This window comes from Python bivittatus, unplaced genomic scaffold, assembly GCF_059951505.1.
Source record: "Python bivittatus isolate LINGU-HERP-01145 unplaced genomic scaffold, Pbiv_v1 ctg000580_np1212, whole genome shotgun sequence".
Lineage (NCBI taxonomy): Eukaryota > Metazoa > Chordata > Lepidosauria > Squamata > Pythonidae > Python > Python bivittatus.
Genome location: NW_028277087.1, coordinates 4,053,799 through 4,074,234, shown reverse-complemented (window position 1 = coordinate 4,074,234; position 20,436 = coordinate 4,053,799). Strand labels below are relative to the sequence as shown.

The following is a 20,436-nucleotide window of genomic DNA, read 5'->3' as shown; positions in this document are numbered from 1 at the left end:
GATGGCTGTCTAGTATAGCCATAGCCACCCCCTCTGTGGGACAGGGGTCCCCCCTCCAACTGCTCTTGCTGATAAGGTTTTTCTTGGTCTAGCGTACCGTTGGCATCGCCAGTCTTGTAACTGAAATCCGTTGTTTTGCATCCTGTGCGGAGGATGGAGAATTGGTCTTGACCACCTTCTACGTGACCTCCTGTCAAGGATTTGAAGAGGGCTATTATATCATTCCCCCCCTTTCGGCCTTTGCTCCTCAAGGCTACGCATTTCCTTCCATTGCTCCTCAAGAACAGAGTTTGGTGCCCAGAACTGAGCAACGCGAGGCTAACTAAAACAGTATCAAATGAAATTATGACCGGGGTGTCCACAAAGCGTGGTCTAAAAAAATCAAGATGGCGGCCATGATGGTGCCATTGAACGCTTTGCCTGTTTATTTATTTATGTATCAAATTTGTCACCGCCCATCTCGTTGAAACGACTCGTTGAAAGCGTCATGCGCATAAAAACAGGTGGGACTTTGATCACACCATCATGGCCTCCATCTTGACTCTTTTGACCACACCCTGCAGACACTCCCGAATAATGACTTCCCGTTATTATTTTCTCATTTGGAATTTATACTTCTGTTAACGTAGCCAAAGCTGCCTTTCCTTTTTGCCTTCATCTCACCCGCCGACGCGTACTCGGTTTGCAGTCCACGGCTATTCTAAAATCTTTTTCACACATTCCATGACTCAGCTGGGCACCCCCAGCCTCTCTCTCTGTTTGCTGGATTTTTGCTTCCTAAGTGATGAACTTTGTGTTACCTTTAATTGTTACTTTCAGCCCATTTCAATAAACCCTCAAAATCCTTTTGAATTTCATTTCAGTCTTCTACTGTATGGGGGACGCCACCCAATTTTGGGTCAGCCGCAAATCTGATCTCTCCATCCAAGTTGTGAGTGACCTGAGAGAAGACTTTGCTCATCTTTTCAGCAAACGTTCCGGTTTTAAAGGGTGCCGGAACGAGATGATGGTGGGAGCAGGAGAGGATTCAAGTAACACAAATGTCTCCGAACATTTCATGTAGCCCTAATATATAGTGACCAAGCTAACCAGGGTGTCGAAAAGACAGAACCTAGGTTTATATCACATGTTGAACTATGGTTGGCTCAAAAGGAATTGAACTTGGGGTAAACTGTAAGGAAACCCAGTGGAGGGAGACTTCACAACAGGTCAAACCAAATGTATTTGACCAGTTTGTGGCTCAGGGTGTCCTACTGACAGCACCACAAGGTTCTCCTTAAGACACGGGCTGGGTTTGCACGACCTAACGTCTTGCCACTACTGTACAGTAGTCACTAGTACAAGGATGTATGGACTCCTAGGAAGAAAAATCATGATCTTTGAAAAGAGCAGTCTTTCACTCCGCTAATGTGATTGCATGGTGCCAGCCTCAACAGGTACCCTAGGATATTATTGAGTTGATGTTCATCCTCCTTAACAATTTGGGACTACAAATAAATAAAGCCCACGTCCTCCTTAAGGGTTTGTCCTCAATCTGCTGCCCAGGTAATGGGAGATTTCAAATTTACAGGGAACACAAGGCCACCCAGAACGCATCGGGATGAGCCGCAGGGTGCCCACGTCTTAGGAGACGTGTCTTCAGAACACCCCGTGAGGCCTTGTCTTTGCAACCCCCAAGGGCAGGAGAAGACCTAAGGGATGGAACTGGCAGGGAAGCAGTTATGTTTGGCTGCCTTTAGCAAAAAGACCTTCATTTAGGAACTACTGAAGAGGGGAACAGCTTTCTAAGAGATGGTCTCTACTTTCTAGAGCCGTTTCCCAACCTTGGGAACTTTAAGAGGTGTGGACTTCAACTCCCAGAATTCCCCAGCCAGCAGGGCTGGCTGGGGAATTCTGGGAGTTAAAGTCCACACCTCTTAAAGTTCCCACGGTTGAGAAACACTGCTGCAGAGAAATTCACACAGAGGTTGCATGGCCCTTTGGCAGAGATGCCGAACCTCCAAGATTCCCATGCTGAGCAGATTCCCATGACTTCACAGGGCGGGGGCAAAATCTCTTCCAACTCTGTTTTATAGCTGCCCAAATGATGCCTCCACATAATTTGTTGGCTCTCGCTTCTGTGCGCCTGAAGCAAAACCCTTGCAATCACTTGTGGCTTGACCCTTTCTACCTGGAGGTGGCTAGGATGGGACCTCTGCAGCAAAGCAGGTGATCTGCAACCCCCTCCCCACAGGCTTGAACATTTTCTGGGGGAGCAGAGACGGTTGGCTTCTAACACAACGACCCTGCAATAGCCAATGACATTTGCATTGGGTGAACCCCAGAGGTTAGTTGATGAGTGAGTGTCCTGCACGAACCCAGAAAATGGGGTTGATTAAACTATGGTTAAGTTAATCATGGGGCTGTGGTACTATCACAGCTGATGAATGATTAAGTTTCACTGACTGGGCCACTTAACCGCCTTTCACATTTTAGTTAAACGATACCCCACATGGCTAGACTCAGCTCAACTCCGTAACTCATACAGCGGTGGCATTTGCAGAGCGGCATAAAAACATACACTATATTTAACACCCAAAGCCACAATCAAACTCCTATATTCTAGTGTAGGGTGTGCTTCAGACTACTGTGCTAAGTCATTGTTTGGTTTGCTTTGACTTAGGTCCAATGTTAACCACATTTTAGCCAGTAGTGCAGACCCAGCCTATCCAGTACGCATCTCCCACTTCCACCCAAATGCAGAAAACTCAACGGTTTCTTGAAATCCTTTCCCTGGATTGAAAGGACGTCTCGTCTCGAGGTCACAGAACAGTCCTAAGGCAGAGCAAGAGTCCTGGGCCACATTTGCAGAGCAGTCGAAGCCATAATGTGGTTTGCTTTGGCTTAATGCAGCATGCAAACCATCTCACCAAGCCACCCGTGGCTTTTAATCAGTCAGCCAGTCTATGGCGTGACGGAGCACACTGACCCTGCAAGGGGCATCTTGCTGGGGGGGCTCAAGAGAAGAGCTCAGGGGCCTTAAGGCTTCCTGGCAGTGCTACGGACTCCGAATCATGTCGGGCCCCTTGAATGCAAATCACTGCAGAGAACAAGCGGATGCATGGCGGGCTTGAACCTTGTTTTCATCGATGGTTGCTCATCGAGCTGCAGAGAGAGTTGTGTGGGGTTCTACAAGATTCATTCCAGGCCCTGGACTTTAATATCTTGACCATTTGGAAGAAAAGGGAAAGAGGACGCTGAGCAGATCTGCAGATGGTGGACAGACGATTCCAGTTAAATTTTCAAAAGAAGTTCCTAGCGGGAAGAGTTAAATTGGACAGTGGAACCAAGGACCTACAGAGGTGGTCGGCTTCTCTGCCTGGGGTGTGCTTGAGTGGAGGCTAAATTGATCCCTGCCAGGGATGCTTTAAGTCAGATTCCTACACTAAGGGGTGGTTCAGATGGCCTCAAGGGCCCCTTCCAATTCTGGTACTATGCACTGCCTGCCTCCAAATGATGGAGAACAGGGCCACCAAGTTTCAGAAACTGTGTGGCTGCCATCCAGAGCTTGAAGGAAAACCAGAGATCACCAAGGAAAGTCTACAGGTTGCCCACTTCTGCCTTAGCAGTTCATACAAACCAGGAACAAGCCGGCATTCCAGATCCCCACAACACATTAAACAACTGCAGGGGTAAGCTATTTATTGCTTGACCGACCTGCACATGGTCCTAATAGGCTGGGCTCTAAATGGAGCTATTTTCTGGATTCACCGGCCTTACCAAACCAGCCATTCACCAAACCAGCTGCATCCACACAGCATGAGAAGCCACAAAACCCTAAACAAAACCAGCGTGTGGTATGAACACAGCCGAGAGGTTTTTAAGGGACTTGGATGAACCATGTTGTGTGAACCCTCCAACAGTTTAGCAACAAGAAAAACTTGGTCTCCTTGGTGAAGATGATGGAACTTGCTGAGATGGCCACACTGACTTTTTTGATCAAAGACAAGACAATATCTACATTTATTGCTGACTGGAAACCCTTTAGGGACTTTTTGTGTGAAACAGAAAAAAAAAATGAACTTATGGTTTATGGTTTTGATGATCAGAAAGAAGAGAGTTATGTTGTAGCCACAGAACAAGAGATAAATTTATAATTGCACGTATAGCTGTTGGAAAGAAGATCGGGAGCCACTGCTTTGTGTATATATATATTTTTTCCTTTCTTGCACTCTTAGCTTTTTTTTAAAAAAAAATTCTTTTTCTTCTCTTCTTCTTCTCTATTAGCTTGTATTCGTTTTTATTTTCCTTTTAAAAAAACCTTTAATTATATTTATATACACACACACACACACACACACACACACACACACGGTGGTACCTCTACTTACGAACTTAATCTGTTCCGTGACTCTGATCGCAAGTCGAGTTGGTCGCAAGTCGAAGTAAATTTTCCCATAAGGTTCAATGTAATTACCGTTAATCCATTCTGGTGTCCGCGGACCACGTGGCAGGGGCGGAAAAACGGCCGGGGACCATGTGGCAGGGCGAAAAAAACGGCCGCGGACCACGTGGAACGGGCGGGAAAACGGCCGCGGACCACGTGGAACGGGCGGGAAAACGGCCGCGGACCACGTGGAACGGGCGGGAAAACGGCCGCGGACCACGTGGAACGGGCGGGAAAACGGCCGCGGACCACGTGGAACGGGCGGGAAAATGGCCGCGGACCACGTGGAACGGGCGGGAAAATGGCCGCGGACCACGTGGAACGGGCGGAAAATGGCTCGTAAGTTGAGGCAAATTCGTAAGTAGAGGTAAATTTTTGGGGCCGGAGCTGATCGTATCTCGAAATTTTCGTAAGTAGGGGCGTTCGTAAGTAGAGGTACCACTGTATGTATGTATGTATGTGTGTGTGTGTGTGTGTGTATGTATGTGTGTGTGTGTGTGTGTGTGTGTATGTATGTATGTATGTATGTATATAAAAATAAAAATAATAATAATAATTTTGGAGGCAGAATAATGTGATGAGAACTGCAGTGTTAATAATGCCAGGAAAGGACATGCCCTGTTACAACCCCACAGAACTGACTCCACAGAACCCATCTCTCCCTTGAATCTTTATTTTCTTTAAAAAAAGGAAAAAAGAAAAAAAACGAAACGAAACGAAATGAAATGAAAAGAAAAGCACTCGCTTCCCTTTGCGCCAGCCCTTATAAACAGCATGCAGATTTTTGTTTGTTTGTTTGTTTTATTCAGAATGTAGTGCGGAGGTTGCTGCTTATTTTTAATTTTAAAATACCAGTTTGATTCTTTTCCCTTAATCCCCTTCTCAATTTTTGTACCGCCACCCCTCCCCCACCATTTCAAATGCATCATAATGGATAAAGGAGTCTCCAGAGCAGTGTTTCTCAACCTTGGCGACTTTCAGAGGTGTGGACTTCAACTCCCAGAATTCCCCCGCCAGCAAGGCTGGCGGGGGATTTCTGGGAGTTGAAGTCCACACCTCTGAAAGTCGCCAAGGTTGAGAAACACTGCTCTGGAGATATTGCAAAGGAAAAGAAAAGGAGGGGAGAAGGGGGCCAAACAGGGAAAAATAATATCTCATATATATATATATATTTATATATATATACACACACACACACACACATACACACTATATCTATATCTATATATATATATATATATATATATATATAAATATATATATATATAATATAACAGTAGTCTACTACATCATAAAGTGCGTGTTCATGGCTTGCAAGATTCCAAACACACCTGGAAAGGTGAGAAAAGGGTGTCTGCACGAGGAATACCATTCCCTAAAGACCACTCCCTGGCTCTCCCCTGACCCTACTCCCCACTGCAACCCACAGAAAGAGTCTGGGTATTTATGGGCCACCCACAGCCTTGCAGTCAAAGGGGAGCGCGGACTCCATCGGGCCCACGACAGCCTCTTTTGAAAAAGAAAAGATGCGTTGAAGGAGGACCAGGTAGGTACCAGTCACCGTCCCATTTTCCCCTTGGGTTTGTCTCATTAAAAAAAAAAGATCTCTTCTTTTTTGCTGTTGTTGTTGATGGCAAGCTTGTTCTACAGGTCATCTGCTACGGGTGGGTGAGTAGAACGGAGGCCAGCAGGCAATTTGGAACTCCGGCTGCAAATAAGAAAGAGGAAAAAAAATAAATTCCAGTGTATAAGAGCAATTTGTCTCACGCTTCCTGCTTCCGACCCTTTGAAACAAGAGGAAGGGAAAACAGAGCAAGCACGGGAGGCTTGATTAACACAAAGCTCCATGTTACAATGATAAATCAAAAGTCATTTACGGGCTCCCAAATTCAAAAGGAATTCACTAACCCTGTATGGCATGATAGGAATTGCACATTATAGTTTAGGAACTCAGTTTATCAGCCTTCCCCAACTGGTGCCCTCCAGCTGTGCCGGTCAATTCAGGAACTGATGTTCACCCTCTGGAAAGCACCATTGTCAGGAAAAGTAGGGCTAGATCAGCTAAGAAATCAATTTAATCCATTTTTTTAAAAAAAGGGTGTCCTGATTCCTCCAACGTACCTCAGCCTGTCCCCGCCTGGCATTTCCCAGACGGTCGGTGGGGAGGATGGGAGTTGAAGTCAAAACGATGGGAGAAAACAAGGCCAGAAAAGGCTATGGGAGGTCAATGCACATAAACGCTCCTTGCATTCAGCAAATCTGGAAGACAGCAGGTTGGGGGACTCTAACTCCCCTAATTCCAAGACTACATGGATGTTGGCCACGCAGCTTGGAAAATTATGGAAGATGGAGCCCAACACAGCTTAGGGGGCATCAGAGGGGGAAGGCGACCTACATGGACTGCAGGGAACACAATCTCTCTAGCCCACCCACACCGCCTTTCTTCAGAAATACCTTCCTAATTTAAGACCAATAGATCAGCTCAAACCCGTTCGATCAAACCACCAGAATATTTTTTAAAACTGGGGAATAACTGGGCCGAGTACTGCACAGGGCCCACCGGAGAAACATTTGATCCTTATTGCGCAACGGGAGGCAGTCAGACCACTCCTTGACCACTACCCATCTGGCCAGCCGCAATTCACAGGAGTCGGAGTTGACCATGCTCTGATGGTGCAAGAATAGGGTGCCAAGACTTCAGGAGGCCCCGGATTGGGGAAAGACGTGGCAGGCAATAACAAGGAACCGTACGGTGGCAGGTTCCTGCTGTCTCCAATTAAAGCGCCATTGAAAGTACATTCCACGGAAACTAAACTGAACAAGGCTCCAGAATTTGCCTTGCTGCGGTACAGAATTTGGGGTGCCCCAGCATGGAAAAAGTGCCTCCCTCCCCACGCTGAGCAAAAGGAACAAATGCACCTTTAGCTGCAAGTACAATCAACAGTAAATGAAGGGACATTCAAAAAGGCTGCTCCAAACCTTCCAAAGGTGACACATTCTCTCTCTCCTCCTGCAAACAACCATGCAAGGTAGGCCAGTACGCTTCAAAATGCAAAATGAAAAGTCAACTGTTGGCTTGCTCAGAGGGTTAGCAAATTCAGCTGGCCTGGCAGAGAGAGCGTAATTCAACCTCTTATTGATTCTGTGCCTGGCTGCTTTTGGATAGAACTAATGTGAAAGGAGATGCCCCGTGCTTATCTCCATTAAATTGGTCTGTTCAACGATCCATGTGAGAGCTACTAAAGATAATGAGCCAGCAGTGTGAAGTAGCTGCAAAAAAGGCTAATACGATTCTAGGCCCAGTTACAGAATCATGATGATCAAGTCATGAGAAGAAAACATTCTTTATTCTATACCACAAGGCTGCCCTGGTTTGGAACATTATGCTTCAAGCAATTGCAAATGTTTTAGAATAAATTCAGGTTCAACTAAGGACAACGAAATCAGGACTATGGTCGAGCGTGTCTAGCATGGAGGAAACGGAGAGATGATGTCTCCACACTTCTGAAGGGGAGTCAAAAAAGACAGAGCAAAACCTTGTTCTCTGCTCTGATCTGTGGGGGCAGGATCCCATTTAAGCAGTTTAAATTACGGGGATGACGGATTCTAGTTAAACATTAGGAGGAATTACTGGCAAGAAGAGCAGGTCAGCGGTGGGAAACTGGCCGAGGACGACTTCAAATGGCTTTGTCTGCTCCCTGAAAAAGGCTGTCTATCTCTAGACAAGACGAGAAAAACAGATGGGTTCAATTGCCCGCAAGAGCCAACCTGATTCGCCATGCTACCCAGAGGCTGACCTGGAACGCCCGTCAAGCCGCTGGAGGGATGAATGCAGAATGAGAAATATGGCCAGAAGTCAAGCTTTGAGCGTGTGTGTGTGTGTGTGTAAGGGGGAAAAGCACATCCGGTTGAAGTGTGCGAATGTGACAAGGCCAGAATCTGGGGGTGGAAGAGCGCAGAAGGAGATGAATAATTGGTGGTGGTGGTGGTGGGGAGAGATGAGTTATGAATCAGGACAGTCAGAGATTGCTTTGAAAAAGCACCCAGGGAGAGCGCAAGGAGGAATCTGCAACTGCAGAATGGAAAAAACAAAACGAGGAAGCCGCCACTGAAGCCAGACTGCCAGCTGGAGCTCTGATTCTGTTCGCAAAAGGGGCTCCCCCATTGTCCCTATGCAGCAGGGACGGTGGCCCCAAGACAGGAAACACGTGGGGTCCAGCGGCTGCCCTGCCCACCCACTCCCACCACCAGAAGCACCGGATGCCTCCCCGACCCGTCTGGGTAATCACTTTGCAATTCTTTATTTTCCAAAAAGAAAGAATCCAGGGTGGGGGTGGATGGATGCAAAGGCCCTGGAGGAAAGAGAAACTCACATCCCTGATGCCAGGACTGCATCTGTAGCGGCAAATCAAATTAAATCCAATTATGTGGAGTTTCAGAGGAGAGGTGCCCTTTTTTTCTTGTTCCGTATTAATAAAAAAGAAAAGGGGAGGGGGTTAGGAGGCAAGCTGAACTCTCTGCCTCAAGGGGGGACTGGAGAGGATGGGAAAGAGGCTTAGCCCCCACTGTTTTGACCCCCTGATCTGGGGGGGGGAATGAAATATTCTGGGAGGCACAATGTGAAACCAATTCCAGGGTTTAAACACAAGTGCCTCACTGTTTTTTTAGCAGGGATGTTGAATCTCAGCCCTGTGGCAGTGTTTCTCAACCTTGGCCACTTTAAGATGAGTGGACTTCAACTCCCAGAATTCCTCTGCCAGCCTGGCTGCCTGGGGAATTCTGGGAGTTGAAGTCTGCTCACCTTAAAGTGGCCAAGGTTGAGAAACACTGGGCTAGAGGGAACAGCAGAAGGGTCTCATCCTAGATTGATTTCCCTTCTCCAGACTTTAGGCAGGGATGGCACATCCTGGCTCCCAATCTGGGCACTGGAGAGTTATTCCTAAACCAGGGTGCTTTGTGGAAAGCCAGCGAAGGAAGCAGCGAAAATGCCCTGGATGGTTCTTGGTCCTCTCCTGCTGCAGCGGAGATGGGGCACCCTGTCAGCCTTGTGAGGTAGTCCAGACAAGAAGCATACTCATGAGCACTAGCTCTAACTTCATTATAAGGTTACATTAACAGAATCTTGCAAGTCTGAAAGTGCATCTCTCCCCCCTCGCCTTTACAGCCCAAGAAACTAGGGAGGGTCCCTTCTGAGTCGCTTGCCCCACCTACATTCCTTCTGTGGGCTCAGCTGCCGCTTATCTGACCGTTGCCTAGTCTGAGGATCTTCCCCGTCTCCCCAGGTCATTCCCACAGACCATTACAGGCTCTATCCCCCCTGCCCCGAATCCCTGCCTCCAGCCCCAAACGGAGGAACGCGGAGTGAAGCTATACGACCTGTGGCGGGCAGTCCAGCCTGGGTCACTGCTGCTTGCAGGTGGAAAGTTTGCGGATCTTGCTGCTGGCGGAAGAGGCCTTGCGGGAAGGGTTGGAAGAGGCGCTCGCCCGCCGCTCGGCTTTTGTCTTGCTGCCCAGCTGCCCGGTCTCCGTCCCATTCATGCAGACCGGTTTGGGCAGCCCCCTGCTGCAGCTCTGCCCGTTCTGCCTCGTCTCGTTAGGCACCTGCCCTGGAAGGCACAAGGAAGAACTTCCATGTCAGTACAGAAAAATCACTGGTCCCTGAGCATGTGCGGAAAGCCTTTTTCAACTTCCTCCTGAGCTGCCCCTTCCCTAACTAGAATTATTTAGAGCAGTGTTGTCCAAACTTGCTGGCTGGGGAATTCTGGGAGTTGAAGTCCACTCATCTTAAAGTGGCCAAGTTTGGACAACACTGATTTAGAAGGACTGGGTGGGGGGAGGGCAAGGGAAGCTGACTGCCGCTTTCAAAACCCAAATGTAGGGTCAATTTATTTTTAAAATATAACCTTATTTATCATTAATGACATTATTTTAATGAACAAATGAGAAGGGCACACACTTAGAACGAATGAATTATTATGTAGAATAATTGTATATAATAAGAATATACACCATAATTGTATATAATAATTTTAGAGGACAATTGGGAGGGTAGTAAATCAAGTGGATTAATAGATTATAAACAAAATAACTCCAAAAGCTTTGATTATATAGCTTGAAAGTCTTCTTCATTGCTCCCTCATGGGCAAGAGTAACTTAATTCAAATGTCACTAAACTATACATGTGAATCACTCTTTTCCACAAATCTGGCAAGAATTCTTACCCCCAATCCCCACTGTGAAAAATTCAGAGTCTTTGATCTCTTGACAGATTCCAAATAAGGGGGATATTTCCAAGAAGAATACAGGCATTTGTTACACTCAGCAACTGATCCAAAATCACCTTAACAATCCTATTAATGTTGGCCCCAAATGTAGGACAAGACCAAACCATGTGAATGAACATCCAAATTCCTGAATTCCATCACCAACAGCAAGACTGTCTCCCAAACCTTATTAAACATTCTCCACAATGTCTCCCAAACCTTATTAAACATTCTCCACAATGTCTCCCAAACCTTATTAAACATTCTCCAAAACACAAATACAGATAAAGCAAAATTATTTATTTTAACTGCAGTTTAAATCATCAGAAATTGTCTCCTGGAAGAAAAGCATCTGCCACGTATCCACAATTATGGGTAGTGGACTTAGGGTAGCAGCTGCTGAGCAATGCGAAACTGCTCCTGAAGAACACCTATTCAGTGCAAATCAAGGTGAATTGCAATGTGAGCAGAAGTCCTTCCAAGACTGAGGGATGAAGAATGGAGCATAGGTGGTGTTGAATCCGATTCTCCTATGAGCGGGATGAGAGAACATTCATGTGAGAGAGACTGTAATGGTATGTGGGAATGACCTTGGGAGACGGGGAAGAGCCATAGCCAGGGCAACGGTCAGATAAACGGCAGCTGAGCCCGCAGAAGGAATGTGGATGTGGCAAACATCTCAGAAGGGACCCTCCCTAGTTTCTTGGACTGTAAAGGCGATTGGGGGGGGGCATTCTTTCAGACTTGCAAGATTGATGTCAGCCTAATGAGGCAGTCGAGAGGAAGCACGACCAGATGACCTAATTCTACTTTATTGTAAGGTTACATTAACAGAATCTCGCAAGTCTGAAAATACATTTCTCCCGTCACCTTTACAGTACAAGAAACTAGGGAGGGTCACTTCTGAGACGTTTGCCACACCCACATTCCTACTGTGGGCTCAGCTGCCTCTTCTCCGACCGTTGCCCTGGCTGTGGCACTTCCGTCTCCCAAGGTCATTCCCACATACCATTACAGAGACTCACCTCTGCACAAATGGTTTTATGTCCAAGGAATCACCTCTATCGCACATGCACAATGTTGACAGTGAGGGGTTCATCTTCCCGCAGGTGTTGCACAGCTGGAGAATCTGGCAAGCCATCCTTCCAGTCTAGGTTTTTGTTGTGCAGTGGTGGGTGGGGGGAGTCCTAGCAGTGTTGGACACTTCCGAAGCCAACAGAACGTTAGACAGAAATCACATAAAGGGGCTGGAAACTGCCAGCAGGTTAACTCTCCCAAAACTGAGCAGGACGAGACAAATTTGGTGTGGTGGATAAAGACGCTGACGAACAAAAGATCGGGTATGAAAATGGGCCAAGTCCAGCCAGGGGCTGCAGATGAAAAAAAATCCTGAAAAAAATTCCCCAATGTGGGAAGAGGTTGATGGGCAGAGGCTCAGAACATTGCTGGTTCCTTCATTCTAAGCCCCCTTCCTCATCACGTGATCCAGAGCAGAGCTCAAGGTAGAAACAGCTTCCCTCTGCTGCACTGGTCATTCCGCATCCGGAATACCATGTCCAGTTTTGGTCACCACCGTAGAAAAAAGGACGTCGAGGAACTGGAGAGAGTGCAGAGAACAGCGACCAAGATGGTGAGGGAGATCCTATGAAGAACAGTTAAAAGGATTGGGTCCATCTAGCCCAGTGTTTTTCAACCTCAGCAACGTGAAGAGGGGTAGACTTCAACTCCCAGAATTCCCCAGCTGGGTGAGTTTAGTTGAAGTCCACACCTCTTCACATTGCTGAGGTTGAGAAACCTTGGTCCTCAAAAAGAGAAGGCGAAGGCAAGACATGAGAGCAGTCTTCTAATACCTGAAGGGCTGTCCCAAGGCTGAAGGGGTGGATTTATTCTCCATGTTCCCGAGGGCAGGACAAGAACTAATGGGTGGAAGTTCCATAGAGGGAGATCCAAAGCTGAAATAAGGAGGAATTTTCTGACCATCACTGGAGATTTTCAAGCAAAAGTTGGGCATGCCTTTGGCTGGGTAGTTTGAGAATTCCTGCCCTGGGCAGGGGACTGGATTAGAAGATCTCCAAGTATGCAACCTGGTCCTCTTTGGGCATTTGTTAAAGGGTATTCCTACATTTCTCCAATTATGTCCATGTGGTGATGGCTCAGTAGAAACTCTGTGTTACTTTTCTGCTCCCTCTATAAGGACTCTAGACAGACCTTCATTTATCTGATCTTGAATTTCTGGGCAGGGACCATGATTTCTATCTACTGTTACTTCTTTCAGACAAGGATTCAAAAATATCTCCCCAACTTGCCCAGTTTTGTGTCACCATCTGTACAATACATCGTACTATTAACTAACTTTGGATATTTATTCATCACTTTTTATACTACTATATTTTATTATTTTACATGTTCTTATTTATCTTTGGATCTTCTTATACTCCTTGCTTTTCTGTTATATATATAGATGTATGTAACAGTTCTATTATTGGATATTTTAAAGATCTGGCCTTACGGCTGTAATAAACAATTTGACTTGATTTGAAGTATGCAACTTGCCCTGTGCTTCCAGGACATGGAAACACGTACACACCACACACAGGGAGAGGAGAAATACACACACGTGCATGCAATAAATTATTTCACAGAGAAAATACCTCCTGTGGCTACTGCTGGTAAAGGGGTCAGAAAGAATTCCAGGAATTGGGCCCTGATCACTTTCCCTCCCTTGTTTTTTTTCAAAGAAGTTACTCCAACTTAGCACTCCTACGCTGCCTCCCTGCTGCTATGAACTGCAGCAATGGCTAACTGGTGCCCCAACTTGTGACTGTAAAAGAACATCGGCACCAGGGGCAGACCCACGCTGTCTTTCAACTTGATCTGCAAGGGAGTGGAAAGAATTTGAGATATGAAAACAATTATTTTCTCTATGGAGGAAACAAGTAAATCCACTCAGTTAGTGACTTTCTTGAATGGACTGAAGTTTGCAATACTGCTCCAAGTTAAGGAATTGCAGGCTGGATGGGGAATTCTGGCAGTTGAAGTCCACGTATCTTAAAATTGCCAAGGCTGAGGAACACGGCTCTAGAGGAAAGGAGATTCTGAAAGCGTCATTGCAATCCAAATGAAGGGGGCGGGGAAGCAGGGGGAGAAGAAAGAGGTCAATATAGCAACTGAAAAAACTGAGCAAAGATTTGAAACAAAAAAGAGCATGTCTATTTTATGTATTTATCAGATTTATGATCATGTGTCATCAAGTTGGTGTTGACTCTTGGTGACCACAGATATTCTTCATGGTGATCTGTCCCTAACCTGGTCCTTCACCTCTTCCAAGGGTGCCCCCATCGCTACTGTGACTGATTTTATCCCCTTGCTGGTCATCCTCTTCTCTTTCCTTCCACCTTTCCCATCATCAGAGCCTCCTCCAGAGAGATGGGTTTTCACTTACTGTGTCCAAAGTAGGACAATTTGAGCCTGGTCATTTGTGTCTCGAGTGAGAACTCTGGGCTGATTTCTTTGATGATCCGTTGTTTTCTTGGCTGTCCATGGGATTTTCAGGAGTCTTCTTCAACACTAGTATTCAAAAGCATTTTGTTTCAATCCTTTTCTTCAAAGTCCAACTTTTGCCTTAAATTAGATTTTCTCTATAAATATCCCACTTTTATTTTGTACAACTCAAGATGGCATAGACAGAGGGACTGGTCCAAAGTCAGCCAGCCAACTTCCATGCCTGAGGGAGGACAACCACTCATGGTCTCCTGTACCTTCTCCACTATCCCAAACAGAGAAGGAACACGAAGGTAGCCTGCAATGGAGAGACAGCGTCAGGAAAACAAAAACTCAGAAGCGTTGCCTTCAGATGTGTTCCAAGAAAAAGAATCCACAGATCAACTGCCCACAACACTCACAAGTAACAAAGAGAAGGTTGAGCTTCCCAACTCCCTTCCTGGACCAGTTTTCAAGAGCATCTGTGTTTCACCGGTAACTGTGAGGGGCAGAATGGAAGCTGAGATGGGCCAAAACACATTCCAGGAATATCTCTCAACTTTGAATCTTCAGGTCTAGAATACTGCATCATTGGGTAACAACAGGGACTTGTTGATGGAGTTGGCTAATATTTATCCACTAATTCTGAGAAAAGGGGGAAGTGCCAGACAACTGGAGGAACGCAAGTGTTGATCCTGTCTTCCAAAAAAGGGAAACAATTAATTGGAGAACTACAGGCTAATCATTATGAAATCAGTATCTGAGAAGATTCTAGAGCAGATCCTAAAGAGATCGATCTGTTAGCACACTGAAAACAAAGCAGTAATTACAAGAAGACAGTCTGGATTTGTCCAGAAATTTTGACACAGTAAATTTATCTCATTTAGATTGGACACATTTGTCAGCAGATTGTCCAATGCTTTCCTGAAATCAAGATATATTACATACACAGCATTCCCTCAAAGAACTCCATCACATTTTGATAAGCAAGTCAATTGTCAGCTGGATGGTATGGGCATTAAGATGGTATCTAGCTAGCTTGAAAATCTTATTCAGACTTCTCATCAGTGGCTTCTGTCAGCCCAGCAAGGTAGACCAGACCAGGAAACCAATGCCATATAGTTCAATACTACCTTTATTGTAACAGAATCTTGCAAGTCTGAATGTGTTTCCCCCTTCCCTCACTTTGTCTTCATGTGAACTAGGGAGGGGCTTGTCTGAAACATCTTCCCATGTTATTTTCTTGGCCTGGGTTCAAGCCCCTCTTATCTGACTATTGCCTTGGGAGCAGCTCTTCCTCCTATCCTTCAAGGCCATTCCCTCTATAGTTTCTCATCAAACTGGAAGGAGATACTGAGTGGGTGCCACAAGGGTCAGTTCTGGGTCCTCTGCTCTTCAATGTTGTTGTTACTGATTTGGGAGAGAACACTCATCAAATCTGGAGATGACACACTTTACAAGACAAGAATAAAATTCAAATGTCTTGGCAGGTTACAGAAATGTACTGAAAATAACAGAATGACACTTAATGAAAAATGCAAAGCACTTCAGAAACCAAAATCAAGACACTGAAAGGGTTTCTGGAGCTTGTAATAGTATTTGTAGAAATATCTGGGAAGACTACTTGATTGCTAAATACAGAGCAGCAGTGTGATATGGCTGCAAAGACGAGTACAATTTTCCACTGCGCCAACTGCAGTTCCAAAAATCACAGAACAGTTTTGCATCTGTCAAATCCCACCGGGGGGTGGTATCTACTTCTGGGCACCACATTTTTGGGATTCCGACAATCTGGAAGAGGTTCAGAGAAGAACCACAGTGAGGAAGATCAAGGACAAGAAACCATGGCCTACGAAGCAAGATAAAAGGAGCTGGACTTGTGGGGAACCCAATGTTGTTGTTGTTCAGTCGTTAAGTCGTGTCCGACTCTTCGTGACCCCATGAACCATATTGCGCCAGGCCTTCCTGTCCTTCACTGCCTCCCTGAGTTTGCTCAGTTTCATGCTCATTGCTTCAGTGATGCTATCTAACCATTTCATCCTCTGCCGTCCTCTTCTCCTTTTGCCTTCAATCTTTCCCAGCATCAGGGTCTTTTCCAAAGACTCCAAAGACTCCTCTCTTCGCAGGGGAACCCAATAGCCCTCATCAAACATGTGAAAAGTTGTTCAAAAGGAGAAGATCAAGAGCCGTCCTCCATCCTTCCATACTGCAGGGCATGAATCATGGAAGGCAGGCTCCAACTGAAGGTTGGAAAACACTTCCTAACAGTAAGAGGAGTTTGACAGTGAAACTCCTGGAGACATGGTGGGTGCCCCTTCATTCAATGGATTGAAACAGAGGCTGGACAGCCATCTCCCTGGGATGCACCAAGAACATACTGGACATGAAGGCCTCTTCCAGTTCTTTGAGTCTAGGAAAAAAAGCAGTTGCCGATACTGCTGCTTAATTGGTCTACTCTTCGTAAGCAGCACTATGCTGCAACTTGTACAAATCTTACTTGAATAATATTGTGTGCTTCTGATAGAGAGATTAACTGTCTGCCAGTAAAAGCAAAACAGAATCTCCCACCGTTTTAAACATATGTTTGCACTGGAAACTTGGTGGTGCTCAGTTGGCTGGCTGTTTTTAAGTCTGCATCCAGCTCCAAGTTCCTTACTCCTGCAGGAAAAATACAAGAAGAGCAGCAAGAGAAAACAGATAGAAGACTCCCAGCTAAATGAGCACTTCAAAAAAAAAGCAGGAAGAATAAGTAGTGGAGAGAACAATCAAGAGTGGATGGGTTGAAGGAAAATGGCAAAGAAATAATCCTAAAATTGGAGGGATTTCTTCCAATAGTTTAACCCCTTGCTTGATGGAAGATATTCAGTGAAATCCCTTTTACCTTTGTTGCAAGGTAGCTGAAGGATACATTAGTCTCGCTAGGAGTCTGTAGGTATCAAGAAGAGTCCAATGGAATGGCTAATAAATTCAAATAAATAATAAGGAACTCCTCTGAAGGGGGCATTTTCAGTTGGGGGAGCATGGATAACCAAGGAAGCTTCAGAATGATGGAAAGATGTACAAAAACAGTAAGGCCAGCTGTCCCACCGTCTACCACCTCCAACAACTAAGGTAAGCTGAAAAACTCCACCAGAATAAATTCAAAAATACCTTGATCATGAGTTAGGAAAAAAGAATTCCTTTTCTCAGAATAAAGATTTGGGCCTGGGATTACCTAAGATAGCAGCATCTTTGCTAGGGCTTGGGGCAACTGAGAAAATGTGTTTCCCAGTCGTACGCTCTCAAGGAGCCCTGCTTTCTTATCTTTGAAAACAGATGAGATGGCCCGATTCTTCAGAACAATTTGGAAATGTGCTTGAAGATGAACAAGCAGAACAAGCCATTTTATTAGTGGGTTAAATGAAAGCCAAGGCAGGCAGTGTCTGCAACTCTCTGCTCAGTTTCTTACAAACTGTTGAAAATCCAACTGGCAATTGACACGCTTTGGAATTGCAGACATATGTACTGGTGTTATGAGTTATACCAATCCAGTTAAAACCCTGGCTAGTTTCCACCCCTCTCCAGCGGGCTTGCAGGTAGATTTCTGTAGCTTTGTCGTATTCATTTTTAAAAAGCTACTTTCTTTCTCTCTCTCCCCTCCCTTTTTTTGCTTTCCATCCTCTTTTTTAACTCTCCCTGATTCACTCAGGATGGGCTCCTGTGACAGTGGCTGTGAGCTGGGCATGTCGATGACGTCTACCTCGCAGTATAAAAGGCAGTGGGAGTCATTTGCGTCCTCCAGCAAAATTAGACATAATCACATCGTGTCCTTCCCTTTTGGCTGCTAGCACTGAGTCACTGGACTTGAAAAGACCCAGCATGTCGTATTTTCTCCTCTGCGTGAAAATTACCTTGGCAGAATCTGCTCAGAGGGTGGAGGAAGGTGATGGGTGGGGGGGAGCATCAACCAAACAGGATTTCTGCATCATTCCAGTGTGTGCAGGTTCTCTTCCTCATTGCTGAGCTAAGCTGTTGTCTTTCAGGAGTGCTTGCTTGTAAAACATTAAAAGCCTTCGGTAGCCAGCACAAAGCAAGCCCTTTTTTAGGACACAAAAGCAGGTTCATTCGATGGCTTAGGGCTAATCACAGTGGAAAACAAACATATCTCAGCTTTTTCGTAACACAAAAATCAGAAGTATGTACTTTTTAACCTCAGAAGCACTGCAGGCAGCTGGGCAAGATCCCACTTGCCTCCCACACGCTGCCCTGAACCGTCCACTGTCCAAGGTCGACTGAAGGACATTGCAGGACACCTAAAGTGGAGAGTCACAAATGCCTGCAGATCAGGTGCAAAGATCTGTGAACATTGTGGATGGCTGCTGATCTGGTTACTGATATATATCTGACTATATATGTGTATGTAGGTTAGCTCGTTGTGGGCATCTTTTTGAGCTTCCTAAATGAGGATGAGTTATAAACTAGTTTCTGGTTCTGCATTCTGGTCTAGCAAAACTCTAAAATTCATACAAGCAGTGCCTTTATTAAGCTGAGAGTTTACAAAATAGCCCTGGATTTCCAAGAGCTCTTCATCAAGAAAGATATCCTCTAAAGACTGGAGAAGAAAGGGTGGGGACCGAATCTTCTGGATCTCCACCCCCACCCCCAATAGGTCTACCATGAGAATTTGAAAAGGAGGGGTGAGCAACTCTATCTTTGATCTCCTTGTTAGAATGGGTAAAAAGAATGCAATAAATACTGTTTTTATCTGAAAGACTAGCCCCCACCCCCTAATATTCACTTTTAAAATGGAAGGGATATTTTAGATCTGTTAAGAATACAATGATGGCAAAAGATGGCTTTCTATCTAAGCTTCTGGAAGGAAGCAGGATTGTCTTCCTTTAGGGTAATTATTATAGATAATTGGGAACATTATATAATTTTAAAAATGCATTAGTTTCTCAACCATTTAATTCTGAACCATCTCCAATGGCTCCGGCATCTTCCCCTCCATCTCTAATTTATAAAGGGAAGACAGATGAAAGTTGATTTGACTTTTCCTTGATCCATCTCTTAGGACCACAGCTGCTCATTTTTCAGGACCAGGGACTCGAAGTGCCATGATGAGGCCATAATGCGGGGGGGGGGGGGCAGCATATTGGGGAAAGAGAAAAACTAAATTGGACCCGAGTTTGATTATTTTCCTTGCATCATAGTCATGCATTCAACTCTCTTCCCTTTCTGCTACATTAAACTTTCCAGCACGAACAGACTCTGGGGAAGCCTCTGGGGGTCGCACCCAAGGCTTTGTGGGGTGGGGGCTTTGTGCTGCACCCCTCATAGGAGAAGTGGAGAGGGGGTGGTCCTGGAGGAGGACCATCCTCAACGGATCGAATCCTTCCCGTCTAGGATGGGGAGGGGTGGTCAGAATGCCCATCAGAAAAGATAAAGGAAGCGCCTGCAGCATTCAGTCAAGCAACGTACATTTTTAAATAAACGTTTCGGGGGGAGTGAAAAGAGGAGCAGCTTCCTCCTTCGGGGCCCTTCTTCTGATCAATGGGAGGCTGAATGGGAAGGCTTAATGCCTCCCCCACAGCATCCAGAGTCCACCTCCGCTGGTGACTCAACACTTGTTCTTCCCCTTCCCGAGCGAGACGCCGCTCTCCTCCTTCGCCTTCTCTTGTGGCAGAGGCTGCCTGCTGTATGCGCCCTCTGCAGAGAAGTGGATCGTGCGAGGTCGGGGTGGGTGCGGGGAAAGTCTTTTCCTACGGAGTTCCTGACACCTTTCTGGGGGGAGATTTAGAGGGGTCGGGTGGGGAAGGAGAAAGCTTTGCTCCCCTTTGCTCAAAGAAGCCCATCTACAAGGACAATGTGCCTGTCCCATTTCCTGCCTTGATATTCTCAGCTTTTGCTTAAAACAAGCACAGGTTCCTAGCTCTCATGATTATGGAAAAGTGTAGCACCTCAGTGCCATTTTCAGGGGACCGCACTGTTCTCCCCTCCGCCCCAGCAACGCGCAAGTGCCATACGGGCTCGTTCCATTTCTCTCACAGTTAAGATCTCGGTATAAATATGCCCACCATTTACTCCAACTCGATCTTTTTCTTACGGGAGTTCTACCAGTTCCGTCTGCAAATGGGCACCTTGTAACAGAGATTTTTTTGGTCCCATAATGGACATCCAAATGGTCAACTGGCTGGCACACCTGGGACCGTTCATCAGGTTAGGAATGCTGCCTTTTCAGACAAGGCTGCCATATCAGTGCAAAGGATCCTTGAACCTTGGAGCCAA

General features: G+C 45.9%; 1 protein-coding gene across 1 annotated transcript in view; it reads right to left on the bottom strand.

The window, feature by feature from the left end:
* Positions 1 to 4,886: 4,886 nt before the first annotated feature.
* The window catches only part of STK11 (serine/threonine kinase 11), an 81,485-nt gene continuing 65,935 nt past the window's right edge, over positions 4,887 to 20,436 (bottom strand). The window contains exons 10-11 of the mRNA XM_088149386.1: positions 9,803 to 10,032; positions 4,887 to 6,134 (exon numbers count right to left, since the gene is read on the bottom strand). Of these exons, the coding sequence (XP_088005512.1) occupies positions 9,827 to 10,032 (206 nt within the window). The 3' untranslated portion in view covers positions 4,887 to 6,134; positions 9,803 to 9,826. The remainder of the gene's footprint in view (positions 6,135 to 9,802; positions 10,033 to 20,436) is intronic.